The 13,513-nt window shown below is 34.3% G+C and overlaps 1 protein-coding gene across 5 annotated transcripts in view; it reads right to left on the bottom strand.

Annotated features, from left to right (window-relative positions):
* Positions 1–13,239, bottom strand: part of LOC125668200 (laminin subunit alpha-2-like) — a 71,659-nt gene extending 58,420 nt beyond the window's left edge. For 4 of the 5 annotated variants that reach the window (XM_048902032.2, XM_048902034.2, XM_048902035.2 and 1 more), the window contains exons 1-2: positions 13,028–13,201; positions 9,160–9,452 (exon numbers count right to left, since the gene is read on the bottom strand). In XM_048902032.2, coding sequence (XP_048757989.2) covers positions 9,160–9,452; positions 13,028–13,130 — 396 coding nt within the window. In that variant the 5' untranslated portion in view covers positions 13,131–13,201. Of the gene's footprint in view, positions 1–9,159; positions 9,453–13,027 lie in introns of all 5 variants that reach the window. The other variant, XM_048902031.2, reaches the window with a different exon arrangement.
* Positions 13,240–13,513: the final 274 nt, after the last annotated feature.

The following is a 13,513-nucleotide window of genomic DNA, read 5'->3' as shown; positions in this document are numbered from 1 at the left end:
TATTTTGTCCGATTTTTAATGCAATTACATTTCATGCCATTGTTGGAGAATGGTTCTTAAAACCAATATCAACAAAATTGCATTTTAACTTTTTCAGCTCTGTTGAAATAAAAAACAAAGAGTTAGTTAAGTGAAGGTTTGATGATCCTTGGGTTTTTAGTTTGAAAGATGTATAGATTTGCAAAAAAAAAGCAAAATTAGGTCACAGTGACCTACCTTTTAGCTGACACACTCTGAGAAGCCAAGATGCATCAACTTAATAAGTTTGATGGATCTAAGCCACTTAGTATCTGAAATATCTAAATATAGCCATGAAATTCAAAAAGAATATCACAGTGACCTACTTCTTAATTGACACACTCCGAGGACTCACGATACATCAACTGAAACAGGTTCATGATTCTAGGCCTCTTAGCATTTGATTTAGATATAGCTTTGAAGTTAAAAAAGTAGATCAAGGTGACCTAATTTATAGTATGCACACTCCGAGGACTCAAGTTGCTTCAACTGACAAAGTTTGATGATGTTAAGTCAAATAGTACCTGGAAATTTAAATGTAACTGTCCAAAAGTAGGTCACGATGACCTACTTTTGGTTGACACACTGAAGACTCAAGATGCATCAACTGACAAGTCAAATAGTATTCAAATATAGCCATCAAAGTCCAAAAGTAGGTTCTTAGTGACCTACTTTTTGGTTGACACACTCTGAAGACTCAAGACCCAACAACTGACAAAGTTTGATGATTGTAAGTCAAATTGTATCTGAAATATTCAAATATAACCGTCAAAATCAAAAAATAGGTCACGGTGACCTACTTTTTAGTCAACACACTCTGAAGACTCAACAGGCATCAACTGACAAAGTTTGATAATTGTAAGTCAAATAGTATCTAAAATATAGTCGTCAAATTCCAATAGTAGGTCACGGTGACCACTTTTTGGTCAACAAACTATGAAGACTCAAGATGCATCAACTGACAAAGTTTGATGATCCTAGATTTCATAGTGTCCAAAATATGCATCTAAAATTGAAAATGTGAAATTTGAATGTCTGCAAAATTCAAAAAGTAGGTCACTGTGACCTACTTTTTTAAAATATATATAAATATGTATCGAGGCCTCTAGACGCATCAACTTACAAGGTTTGATGATTCTAAACCTCTCGGTATCTGAAATAACAACCTAAAATGTATTCATAAATGATTAGCCATCAAATTCAGAAAGTAGGTCATGGTGACATACTTTTCACATGATCCACTTCAAAGTCCAATGATCCATCAACTGACAACTTTTGATGATCATAGGCTCAAAAGTGTCCAAGATTTGCATCAAAATCCATTAAATAATAATTATCTGCGAAATTCAAAAGGTAGGTCATCATGACCTACTTTTCAGACAACATGATATTAGGTCCTAAGATGCATCAACTGACAAAATTTCATGATCCTAGTCTTTATACTAAGCAAAATATCAAAGTTTTAACAAAACAAAATTTAAGGTCAACTTTGAAGTGACCTTGAGACCACACCCTTTGCCCCAGGATGATGCCTTGAACAATTTTTTATCTACAACCTATCCTCATCCTTATGCATAAGTTTGGTGATAATTTGCTCAGTGGTTCTTGAGAAGATTTTTTTGCAACCACTACTTTTGTTTGCATTTTCCTAATTATCTCCCCTTGTTAAAGGGTCACAACCCTAGTTTTAGTCCAAATGAAAGCCCTTGGGCCAAGGATACCCTGTGACAAATTTGACAAAAATTGGCCAAGGGGTTCTTAAGATATAGCCCTTTTTCAAAAAAGTTGACGCACACCGCACGCCAAACATATGGCCATATGATTAGCTCTTTGAGCCTTTGGCTCAGAAGAGCTAAAAATCTGACGAGCCCGCTGGGCGAAAGCGCTATAGATAAAAGTTTGAGCATTGGATTTTATTTTTTGACTATATATATATATATATATATATTTATATATATATATATTATATATATATATATATTATATATCTGTACATGATTTATATGTCTGGTGATGCCATAAGGGTAACTGTAGTGCAAAAAAACACACACAAAAAACACAGTGTAGTGAAAATGAAATAGTTTTTACTGCAAGTGGTTCTTGCACCAAACATTTTCTGAAGCACTCAGATACAGGTATTGTAGTCAACATTCATCACACCTGTTCAAAGGTCATTAATGGACAGTCAGGGGTCTTAAATGACATTTATGCGACACATTTTATGTCCTCACTGACACATAAATGACTTTCTTGAATTATCTTGTAAATATATGAGTTGTCTGCTGGTTCTCTGCTGTAAACCAGTGTTGCCTTGTAACAGGAGAACAAGAGCAAGATGGCCCAACCTTATCATAAGATCAAAATGACACGAACAGCTGACTAGAGCATCAGCATTTACTGGATGTTGTTTTTCCACATCTTATATAGACATTTTATTGACGTGAAAAATGTCCTTCACTGAATGACAAGTACCATTCTGAATACTGACCTCACCCCCACCAAGATAATCAAGAGGCAAAAGCTATTTGTCTCTCCCACTCTCCAGTGGCCTTCCACTTGACTAAGGAATTTATTACAAGGGTACATTTCTGGATAAACAACGGACTTCAAAGTGTTAGATAATTAAATCTCTTCCAATGCTAGATTAAAACTTATTGTTTATTGTTACCTGTGCTCTAACAATTCCCAGACAACCCCCTGCAAAGAAGTTATTAGAACAGAAAGAACGTGTAAACCAATATAGTTTTGTTATCCATCATCAAATTCAACATTAATCACCCCTATATCATATCAATCCAACGGATTACCTAAAAACAAACAATACGCCTGCATACAACAATGACACAATCCTGTACAATCAAGCTAAATCTATATACTTTTCCAGGTGAGCTGAACTTCGACCTCTTTCAGCTGTTGAACATAGCCTGTCTCCAAAACTATAGTCCATTTCACTTTATACCAGTTCTCTGGATTTCTGGGGTTCTAATTCTGGTAGTAAATCATCTTTATCAGCCTTATTTTCAATTTGGCAAGTGTTAATGTCTAAAAGCTTTTATCATTGGTTCTAATTTGCACCTGCCACCATAGAGAGAAATGGGTCACTCAATCCCAGACTACCTGGTAATTATAAAAGATCAGCTTAAATAAATTCATAATCCAAAATTCCATCTGGTATCATATCCTTTGTAAATTCATTGAATTAAAACTCATAGAACACAGATGTGCATTGTGCACTGTTTTAGTTTGAAGTGCTTCCACATTGTAAATCAATTATATGTACAAGGTATCATTCCCATATTATTTTGGATTTTATTTGGACAGAGCCAAAAATAGGCACAGGCCCATTCTAAACATGCAGTTTTGAGCACAATTACATCATAACTTCATCAAATATTTCACACTCTGACAGATAAGGGTTTTCTTTTTTTTTAGGCAGTAGACATATTTACCAACACTATTGCATATCATTAAGAAATTAAGAGTCTGAAGGCTTGAAAAGTATTGAAAGAATAGTGTAAAAATGAAATACCATATTGGGTATAAATATCTCAAAAACTTTGCACGCACGAAACCATTTAATAAACATTACACATAAAATACAGGGGGGAAAAATAAACATGAAACCAAATAGTGGTATTGCATGTTTGCCATGGAAAATCTATTCTTTATACTTTTTGAACAACCTACACATGAAAGATCAAAGAGTCAAGATCCCTAAGACACTGCAGTCATCTGCTAAAAGAATGATCAGGATCCAGAATTCTGTGACGCTGTAGTCATCCGCTAAAGGAATGATCAAGATCCAGAATTCTGTGACGCTGCAGTCATCCGCTAAAAGAATGATCAAGATCCAGAATTCTGAGGCTTCAGACATGACAACCTTGTGTTCCCACCACTGATGATATATCAAACAACAAAACAAACTTTACAAGGTCTCTTTCAACACTTAAATCCCAGCAAATATTGGGCACTGATAATACTACAATAAACGGAGAGGATTCTTATCTTCTACCCAAGAACAAGTCCCAAATACCAATGTCGGTCATTTTATTGAGAGTGGCAAGACAAATGTCAACAATATAAATCTAACACTTTCAATAAAAGAATGAGTTTTTACTTTCTCAAGTAAAAAAATGGTGGTTTTTCCAGTACATTCCATTACACTTGAAAGAGTTCATGTATCTAGTATTCAATTTTTTTTTAGGTTTCCCTTCACAACTCTGATGGTAAATTGTGGTTTAAGGGTATACACAGTTCCTTCAAATGAATTAAATTTTGTGTGTGCAGAACCTAAACAAGCTGGAGTTTGTAGACGCGAGTTAATTAGCCTGAGAAGTGTGGGATACAGTAATTACTGGGTAGGTGACTGTTATTTCGACCCACCGCGCTCAGGAAATTAATGGGTCCCTTTGCACTGCATTGTACTAGAATTATGCCTCAAAGCCCCGTGCAATTTGCCTGGTGTACTCCCTTGACTTGCTCTAGTCATGGGCTAGTTCATAGGTAACATTTTCAAAATTTTACAATCATACATAAAATTTGTTGTAACATCAGTTACACTTATATAATCGAGTTCTCAATGTCCCATACAGTCCTCTTCAACTGATATCGTCATTTCAATTTTTTTCCGTTAGTTATGACTCATTTCATGAATTATGATATTTTTTTCATATAATTATCAAATAAAAGTTTGACATTGAAAGATCTGCCATGAAGACAAATTGGCAGGATAATTTTTTACTACCTTCGAGGGACAGCATAGCTCAGTAGGCCACCCATCATTTATTATTGCTTTAATTGGACATTTAGAGAGGTTCAAAATTCTGATTCAGGTAAATGTTTGGGGGATTAACCAGCTGGGTTTATCCTTGCATAAAAATGTGTCATTCTTAATCATTCTTAGCAGAATAACTGATAAAACTTTATAAAAAAAAAAAAAAAAAAAAAATAAAAAAAAAAAAGGTTTTCCATTTCACTTGATCCAGCACATTGAACAACAATCACCCAGTCAAAAACAGGTAGATCATTGCAAATTCCCAGTCATACAGCTCTTCCAAGTGTGGTTTAGCTAATTCAGACTGAAAATTGCCGCACCCACAATAAAGACAAACACAGGTTCATAAATTACAAATCAGATGAAGTGTAAGGTCTAAGCAAACCATCTTAAACCCTTTCATGGTCAATTTAGGACCAAATCATGCAGAATTGACATCTGTACTTTTAAATAGATGAGTTTTCAGAAGATAAAAAACACTGAACTCCCCTAATTTCCTATGTCCGGATATTTGTCAGATCTTGTTTTCTGTAAAGATCTGTCCTATCAAAGGTGTCGATGCCTCAGCCTCTTGTATTAATTACCAGTAATTACCGATCTGCATCAGAGGTACAACTATACACCACCTGACACTAATGAAGAGTGTCTATATAAACTGAAAAACTCTAATGTTCAACATGAGACAATTAACTCACAGAAAGCCAAACTGTGTATGCACTTAAAGACTTCAGACAATAGCTAAGTACAGAAGAAAGCCACAGCATGCAACCCTCTATCTGGAGAGAAGAGAAATCCGATTACTCCAGATTGTATTCTGATATTATCTTTATAATTAGAATTGTTTAAGTAACATAATGGTCAAATTCACAACTTCAATGCCTGTAATTCACTTCGTAGAGAGAGCGATCGAGTGTCAAACTAAGACAACTGTAAGTGACCTCGAATTTTGAGATAGATACATCGTAAGAAAATGATTAATCAGAATGTTCTTGCAATAGTAAAATTAATTCTTTCTTGGTGTCTTTTAGTTGTCAGAATCTGAGAGAGAACATAGAACCCAGAGAGTCGTTAACCTTTATCCTCTACATGTTCAATGAAACTGTCTTTTATGATCAACCACAGCTTGAAAAGAACCTGTTAATTACATTGTGTGAAAATTCAAAGACTAGTGTAGCCGGAGATTAGATAACTTTCAGCTATGCAGTGCATGTGCCCTCCAATAAGGTTTTAAATCTTAGTTCAAACTTTCTGAATTAAGTGGCACAAAAAATGCCACTGCACTTCAGTAAATTATGTGAAGTGGTGTGCTTTTAACTTGGGTTTCTTTATCATCCACTTCAGACAAATAAAATTCATGCTTCTAATATACCCAGTGTTAATCACTGTAATATCTCCTAATCATTTCATTATATGGACTACGGATAGCAATCAAGATGATTGAATCCCTTTTATAAAATATTGATGATGTTCACGTTAAAATACAACAATTTCTAAACTTTCAAAACTTTTGCATTTATAGTCAGACTTAACTACATGTGGCATTTGAAAAAGATTTCCTTGTAAACCTCTCTGTTAAATCGATCTGTATAATATCTGCTTAAAAATCACTTAGATATTAACTCCAACATTTTAATCTTAATCAAGTTTGTAGATCCCTGCACCACCATTGTCGATTTTAGAAATTCAGATTCAGATCCAAGAGGATTATTTCTTATGATTAATCAAGTTAAAGCATATGGACAAATTCTGATTTTTTAATCGACAGTCACATTTTTAATCTGCCCCGGTGCAAAGAACACAATTCTGATCAAGCATTGTGCATGGTTTAGGTGACTCAACACCAGATAACATATCTACTTCTGCAGTTGGCTATCCCCTTTCCATTTTCCCATCCCCTATTTGCTATGCACCTTCGTGTCGTGTCTGTAACCTTTTAAGGACTAATGCAGATTTTTTCAATGAGAAGGTGCATACAATTTGTATTATTCGTAAGATTTAAAGGGACTTGAAATATAAAGATTTTCAATAGTATGAGCAAATGTACCAAAAAATCATTATCAAATATGACTGAAATTTATATTCAGTGACAAACAATGTTAGAAATTATTAATAAGGCTTTACAATAAGTATATAAACGATTTCACGAATTCAAATGCATTGTATTTGTACTTAACTTAGCTCAAGGAAATAACAATCCAAAAATTGGTATCAAAGACATTTTAGGACATAGCATATGGTTACATGGAGCATTATAAACATAAAATATGTGGAAGACTTATTTTCTTGTCATATAGATACTGCAGAAAGTCTAAAAAAAAAATTCAAAAGTTGAAATAATAGATAAATCATCAAATATACAGCTGTTATTGCAGGTCTAGATATATTCTTGTTTTTTGAATGACACTTACATCTGTAATTTTAACTGTGCTATGAATGCCATGGTGTCATTTTTGTCACCTGACATTAAACTATTCACATCACAATCTGTTTGAGCTAATCAAGAAATCTGAAGTACAAATCATCTTTGATCTCTCCTGCATCAAACAAATGTCTCCAACTTGTAAGGAAGATGGTCTTTACAATATTCCTCTAAACTTTTTGTTTTCCTTTGAAAAGATTTTTGGAGTACATCTGAAGCACATGAAAACCAGATACCAATCTTTTAAAGGTCTAACTAAACCCAACTCCCAAGTTTTATACTTTGCAAATATTAAAAACTGGAGATTTTTTTTATTGCAAAGGTGGCGATCACATTTCCTTCACAATTTACTCCCTGTAATGTTTACATCACCAACCCCAGAGCAACATCTTTAATTCGAGAAAATATGATTAAAAGTATCAATTGGGTCCCATGACATTATGTACCAATCAGATCAAATACACATTTGCCATGTGTGTCGTAGGTGTTCAGAAAAATGTCATCTATTTCAAATTTCTTTAAACAAATAAGTCACGTGAATATTCATTCTATGAGAGGACACTCTGACTATATAATGCACAATATAAATTTGGTATTTTGATTGCAAGTGAATAGTAATACCATCCAGATTTTTACACCCTTCCCTTCCATTACTATTGGTAATTACCCCTGATAGTAAATCAGACCTAAACAATTACTTCTGTCCTGGAGACATCTTTAAGTGACCCAAACGAAATATACATGCATGTTCTCTACCTTGAGCAGATCACACAAACCTGAGAGACTAATATACCATTTATCTGCATGAGAATCACATGGACATTTATCTGATTCTTTGCAGCTTTTTCTGTATATTCTATGGGGAGAGTGTAAAGGGTCATATAAAAGTACTTTCTAACAAAATTTTAAAACCAAAACCTATATCATGTGTATCACACCCTGGATATTTAACTTCATCTGTGCATTTTGGAAAAATCAGTTCAAAAGGTCAATCAAAAGTTATTCAAATATGACCCGAGTCACTTTACCTATGCTCTCTGTTTGCACAGCAAACCTTTAGTGTCAGTGTGAACAGTTTTCTATATATAGATGCATGTATTAAAGCAATATTAGCTGCCCATATTGTCGTTGGAAAATTTACTATTTCAATGACAGAAAAAAATTAAGGTTTATAAACTTTTTGTCATTAATGTTTGTGTTAGAAAACCTATTCAAGGGCTCTGAATGAAGCAAAATTACATTATTGTCTTCCTGTACAAAAATTGATTTCTATATAATGCTACATATTCAATAGAACCGAAATCTTTAATTTGATAAAATTTTAAACTTGAGATCTAATTTCATTAATAATTATGGTAAAAGTTACATACAAAACTACCAAAATATCACATTTTTACAACAAAATAAAATTTTCAGATTTAGAGCTAATATTGCTTTAACAAATGCAAGCATTTAATTAGGGAATGAAAAAGACTCAAAGAAATCATATCATTCATAGTTTCGAAATTGTTACAGCTAAAATTTTCAAAGTACACTCTGCAAATAGCTTCAATGCATGTATACAAGTACAGAGAAAATTAAACAGTGTTATTATTTTAACTCATGTCATACCCAAAGAGAGGAGTTTAAAAAAAAAATTGAAGTGTTTTTAAAATTTTCTACTTACAAATTTAGTTGTTTTGTAACCCAGCATGATAATTTTTTTGATAATACGAATTGAAATTAATGTAGCAGAAGTTTTCGAAATCTTTTGTTTAAAATCAATATTGATACATATTCAATCAAATTCATCTTTACACATACATCTGTATTTAATCCCCTCTATCCTACTAATCACCAATTGCCATTTAAAGACTTCTGACATGCACCAACAGTACCTGCTGAGGCATTGTAACTGCTGAGGCATGTACACCTACATAATCTGCTGAGGAATGTGCACCCAAAGTACCTGTTTAAGATCCAGTGTAATGGTGACATAATTATGCAGGGCTCCATTTGTCAGGGTTGGACTCTGCCACCAAGAGTTCCGCCCATTGATTGCATTAGTGATTGGGTGACGGCGTCTTTCATCTTGGCTTCTAGCATCACAGATGTCACAGTGAGAATTCCGGTAGGGGAAAATCTTGACATGGTCCACAAGCTTACAAAACACCTCACTCTTCTCTTCTCCGCAGGTAGCATTGACAGAGATGGTGGACCTTGTTGCCAAATTCAGGATGTTTGGAAATAAACCTACATCATCTGAAATCATATGTTTAAGATGTAGCATGCCTATAAGAAAATATAAACATGTATATTATACCATGTATAAACATCTGATTACATGTACTTTAAATGTGCATTTCAAAAGATAACAAGGCAAACAAGCTCGTATGGTAATTTTAACACATGTATAAGAGTAAATCAGAATTAGTAAAATCAGTGAAATTACCAAAATAAAATATACATACTACATGTAGGACATAAAAATCTTTTCAGCTAAACATTGAAATTACTCGTAAAGAAACTTTATTGTTTACCTTCCTGTCAGAAACTCCAATGACTTAGAATGAAACAAGAAGTGTTTCGAAACATGCATGTCCCCCATGGTACAAAATTGAAAAGGGTTATATACATGTATCATTTAATTGATAGTAGTGCCAAAACAATGCGGTCAATATCGGGAATTCCTATATCAGAGTGGATTGATCTTTGACCTTAAGACATTGTTGGCCTCAAAATCAATGGGGTTATCTACTCCTTATGATGTACCAGTGTACCAAGTTCACTGTCAATCAAGCAAATGATTCTCAAAATATAGAGGAGACAATATATTACTATGTCCAGTTTGACCCTTCACCATGTGAACCCAAAATCAAAATCAATCTAATCCTTAGGATGTACCAAGTTGTCGTGTGTCAAGGAAAGGGTTTTCAAGATATTGAGTGGACAATATATTCCCATGTCCAAAGTAGACTGACCCTTGACCTCAAAATCAAGAGGGATCATCTACTCCTATACCAGTGTACCAATTTTGATGTCTACCAAGCAAAGGGTTCTGATTCTCAAACTATAAAGAAGACAGTATGTCCAGTTTGACCCTTGACCTTGTGAACCCAAAATCCGTTACCTCGCACTCGAATCAATAACCCTTGACTTGTGAAGATGTTATTCTTTACGATGTACCAAGTTTGATGAAAGGGTTCTTAAAATACAGAGTGTACAATATCTTCCCACGTCTAGAGTGAATTGACCCTCCCCTTTCCCATGTGACCTCAAAATCAATAGGGGTCAAGTCTTTAAGATGTACCAGGCCAAGTTTAATGTCTGTCAAGCAAAGGGTTCAATGAAAATATATTGAGTTTTCAAAGGGGGGGGGGGGGCATAAAAGTCACTCAACACTAGGATAACAGACTATTTGTAGTTGGGTTCGGTGGATTGCATCTATGCAGTGCATATAGTCGGTTAAAAGCTCAACAGAGCTTGTGTTGGTTTGTTGAAGGTATATAGTGCCGACTTTAAATAAAATTTATTTTACTATCCAATTAATTTTCTCTTGAATCCTAATGTAATCTTTAACTATATTAGACTAAGTATTTTTTCGTTACTATATACAAATACGATTACGATGACTGCATCACGATAAGGTAGATACAATGTCACCCTATCTACATTTCAACATTTCATCACCTGTTTCAAGTTTCCCTCCACAACGTCAATGGTCAGATCATACGTTATATTATTCGAGAATGATTTCAATAAGTGATTCATGTTCGTATTCGATATGGAAGCATCAATTTACTCAACTGCAGGTTGAGTTTTAGCTTTGCGAATAAAAAAGCAAAACAGAAAAATAACATCCAGCACCCACCTTCCTAGAAGTCATGGTTGTGTGATACGCCGTATTTGTGGTGGATCAAACATGGGTAGAGCACACCTCCACGTCACGTGACCGTCTAAAACTAGCTATTCTCTTTAAAATAACAGGGAAGTGGAGAGACATAGTCATGATAGTGGATGTAGGCTATGCTTGTCCACGTCTTTATAGAGAATACGGGTCATCCACTCGTTAATATATTTTGACACAGAGAGATTGAAAATAAATGCAAGGCTGTCCTTATTTTTGATTTTTGTACATTTGTAAAAACTTAGAGGAGATGTGTATCACGCCTATATATGGCTTCAAACAAATAAAAGAAAAAGTCAAAGATGTAAGTTATGGGGGACAGATTGCATTATAAAGTTTAGTTACGAAACATGGTAAGGTTACTTGCAGTCTTGAATAGATTATTGCACGTTGCCGTACTATACAGAAATATGTCCTGGATATTGCAAGATGTGGTTATCAGAAAATCTAGGGCTAATGTGGCAAAAATGAGACATATTGTAAAAACATATGTATAAACAGCTTTAGCGGTTTGAAATTAGATATAATCTCATCAATTTAATCCAAGATCTGTGTGCTTCTCATCAACAGTAACTGTGTGAAGCTACGGAAAGACTCTAGGGCAAGTTTGCGTCTAACCCACATTCACTGGAGCTCTCGTGAATATCCTCACATTAAAAGGGAACAAATAGTTTAATTACAGAAATCAAACAAGAATTTTATATAGTAAGAGGACTTCACACAAACTCCTTTTATTAGTGGTTTCTACCGTAACAGCGCTTATGCGCTAAACCAATAAAACGACAATTCGTTCGCCAATAAAGGCCACAGAGCCAATTCAACGTGTTGACTGATGCGTCTCTCTGTAACTGTATAGTAGCACAACTTCTAAACAACTTTATCATCAAATAGCAAAGTTCAAACTACGAATTGCTTGTACATGTAGCTCCGCGTGGCAGTTTGTTTCTCTGACAATTCTGGCGGGTTGTCCTATTCCTTGGAACGTTAGTAAGTTACACACTGCGAAAACTTTTTAAAAAGGGTTCATATATATTTTTCAATGTCTGTGAGTTGTAAAAAAAAAAAATTGTTAACATGTTGGACATCGTTTTTTTTTTTTAATGTGTTAATTTAGATTTGTTCAGTTTTTAATTTAACCATTTAGGATGAAGCAATATGAAAATCGCATGTCCCTGAGTAGTAAAAGTGTGTCCTACACCTATGTCTTAAATAGAGAAAATTAATTTTCACCACAGTTCCAAGGCTGAGCAAAAGTTAGTGTGTCTCTGGTATACTAACTTCTTTACTCGATTAAAAGACTCTTTTGATGGTTCTACACGCTCTCGCAATCTATATGGACAAGGCAACTGTCGGATGCGACGATTAACTCATTATCTCTCAATCTGACTGCCTCTAAAACGCGGAAACGAGGATTTTTTGTGCGATTATTAGATTAGCATCTCCTTGAAATATATTTAAAAAATAATAACCGAATGGAAGTGATATAGTTCGTCGCGGTGCCTATTAATGTAGTGTTTATGATATTTCATTGGACATGACAAATGTCGGAGAAATAGAATTTATGTACAGTCACCAGAAGAAGTAGACAGCAAGTCCTTGTTAATGCAGTGATCTTCATTAAAAAGCCAAAGTTATTTCCCAAACAGGTGATTTCCCTTAGAAGTTAAGCTGTTAATTCACCAAAGATTACAATATAGAATTTGCTTTTTTGTGAAAGTTTCAGAGTGCCGCTTACGGCAGGTGCTAAAACCTAAATATATATCTTTAAAGTTCGAAATTTTATATGCAATTTCTTTCCCACATATGTTCCATTTTGATAACATGAAATCCTGAGTAATCAAGGTTTATATATATATAAAAATCGAATTCAGTTCAAACCGCTATCTTAGATAAGGTTGTGTCACCTACAGTTTTTGACAGGTAAACTTACCTTGGCATTTGATCACAGGTAAAATTAACATCCAAGAAACAAACAGAAAACAGGTGACTATAATCATTTTTGTCGTTAATATTCCACATATGAATCTACCCATTTGTAGAAAAAAATCATTTTATCCGTTGTCTGACTCTCAACACCTATGGAGAAAGCAGACGCTCTCTGAATTTCCCGGCCCGTCACGCATGGGAGCATCCACTCTGACCGTATAAATACCGCTATAGTCTGTTTCCGGCCTGGTTGGAGGCGTACCTGATCACGGTTTGCAGAGAAAGCAGATTTTTTTTTCGCTAACGATTTTAATAATTATAGAATTACTTACATAAATTAGACACGGGTTATAAGTACGTTTTAATTTTCATCGCCTTCAATATCATTTCATTCATTTATTTCTTTATTCATTCACGATTTAGTTTATATATTTATTCATTTGTCATTTATTTATTAATCTTTTTATCTATCTATCTATCTATCATTCAT

The sequence above is a fragment of the Ostrea edulis genome, chromosome 4 (assembly GCF_947568905.1).
Source record: "Ostrea edulis chromosome 4, xbOstEdul1.1, whole genome shotgun sequence".
In the NCBI taxonomy this organism is placed as follows: domain Eukaryota; kingdom Metazoa; phylum Mollusca; class Bivalvia; order Ostreida; family Ostreidae; genus Ostrea; species Ostrea edulis.
This window is presented reverse-complemented; position numbering and strand designations above follow the sequence as displayed.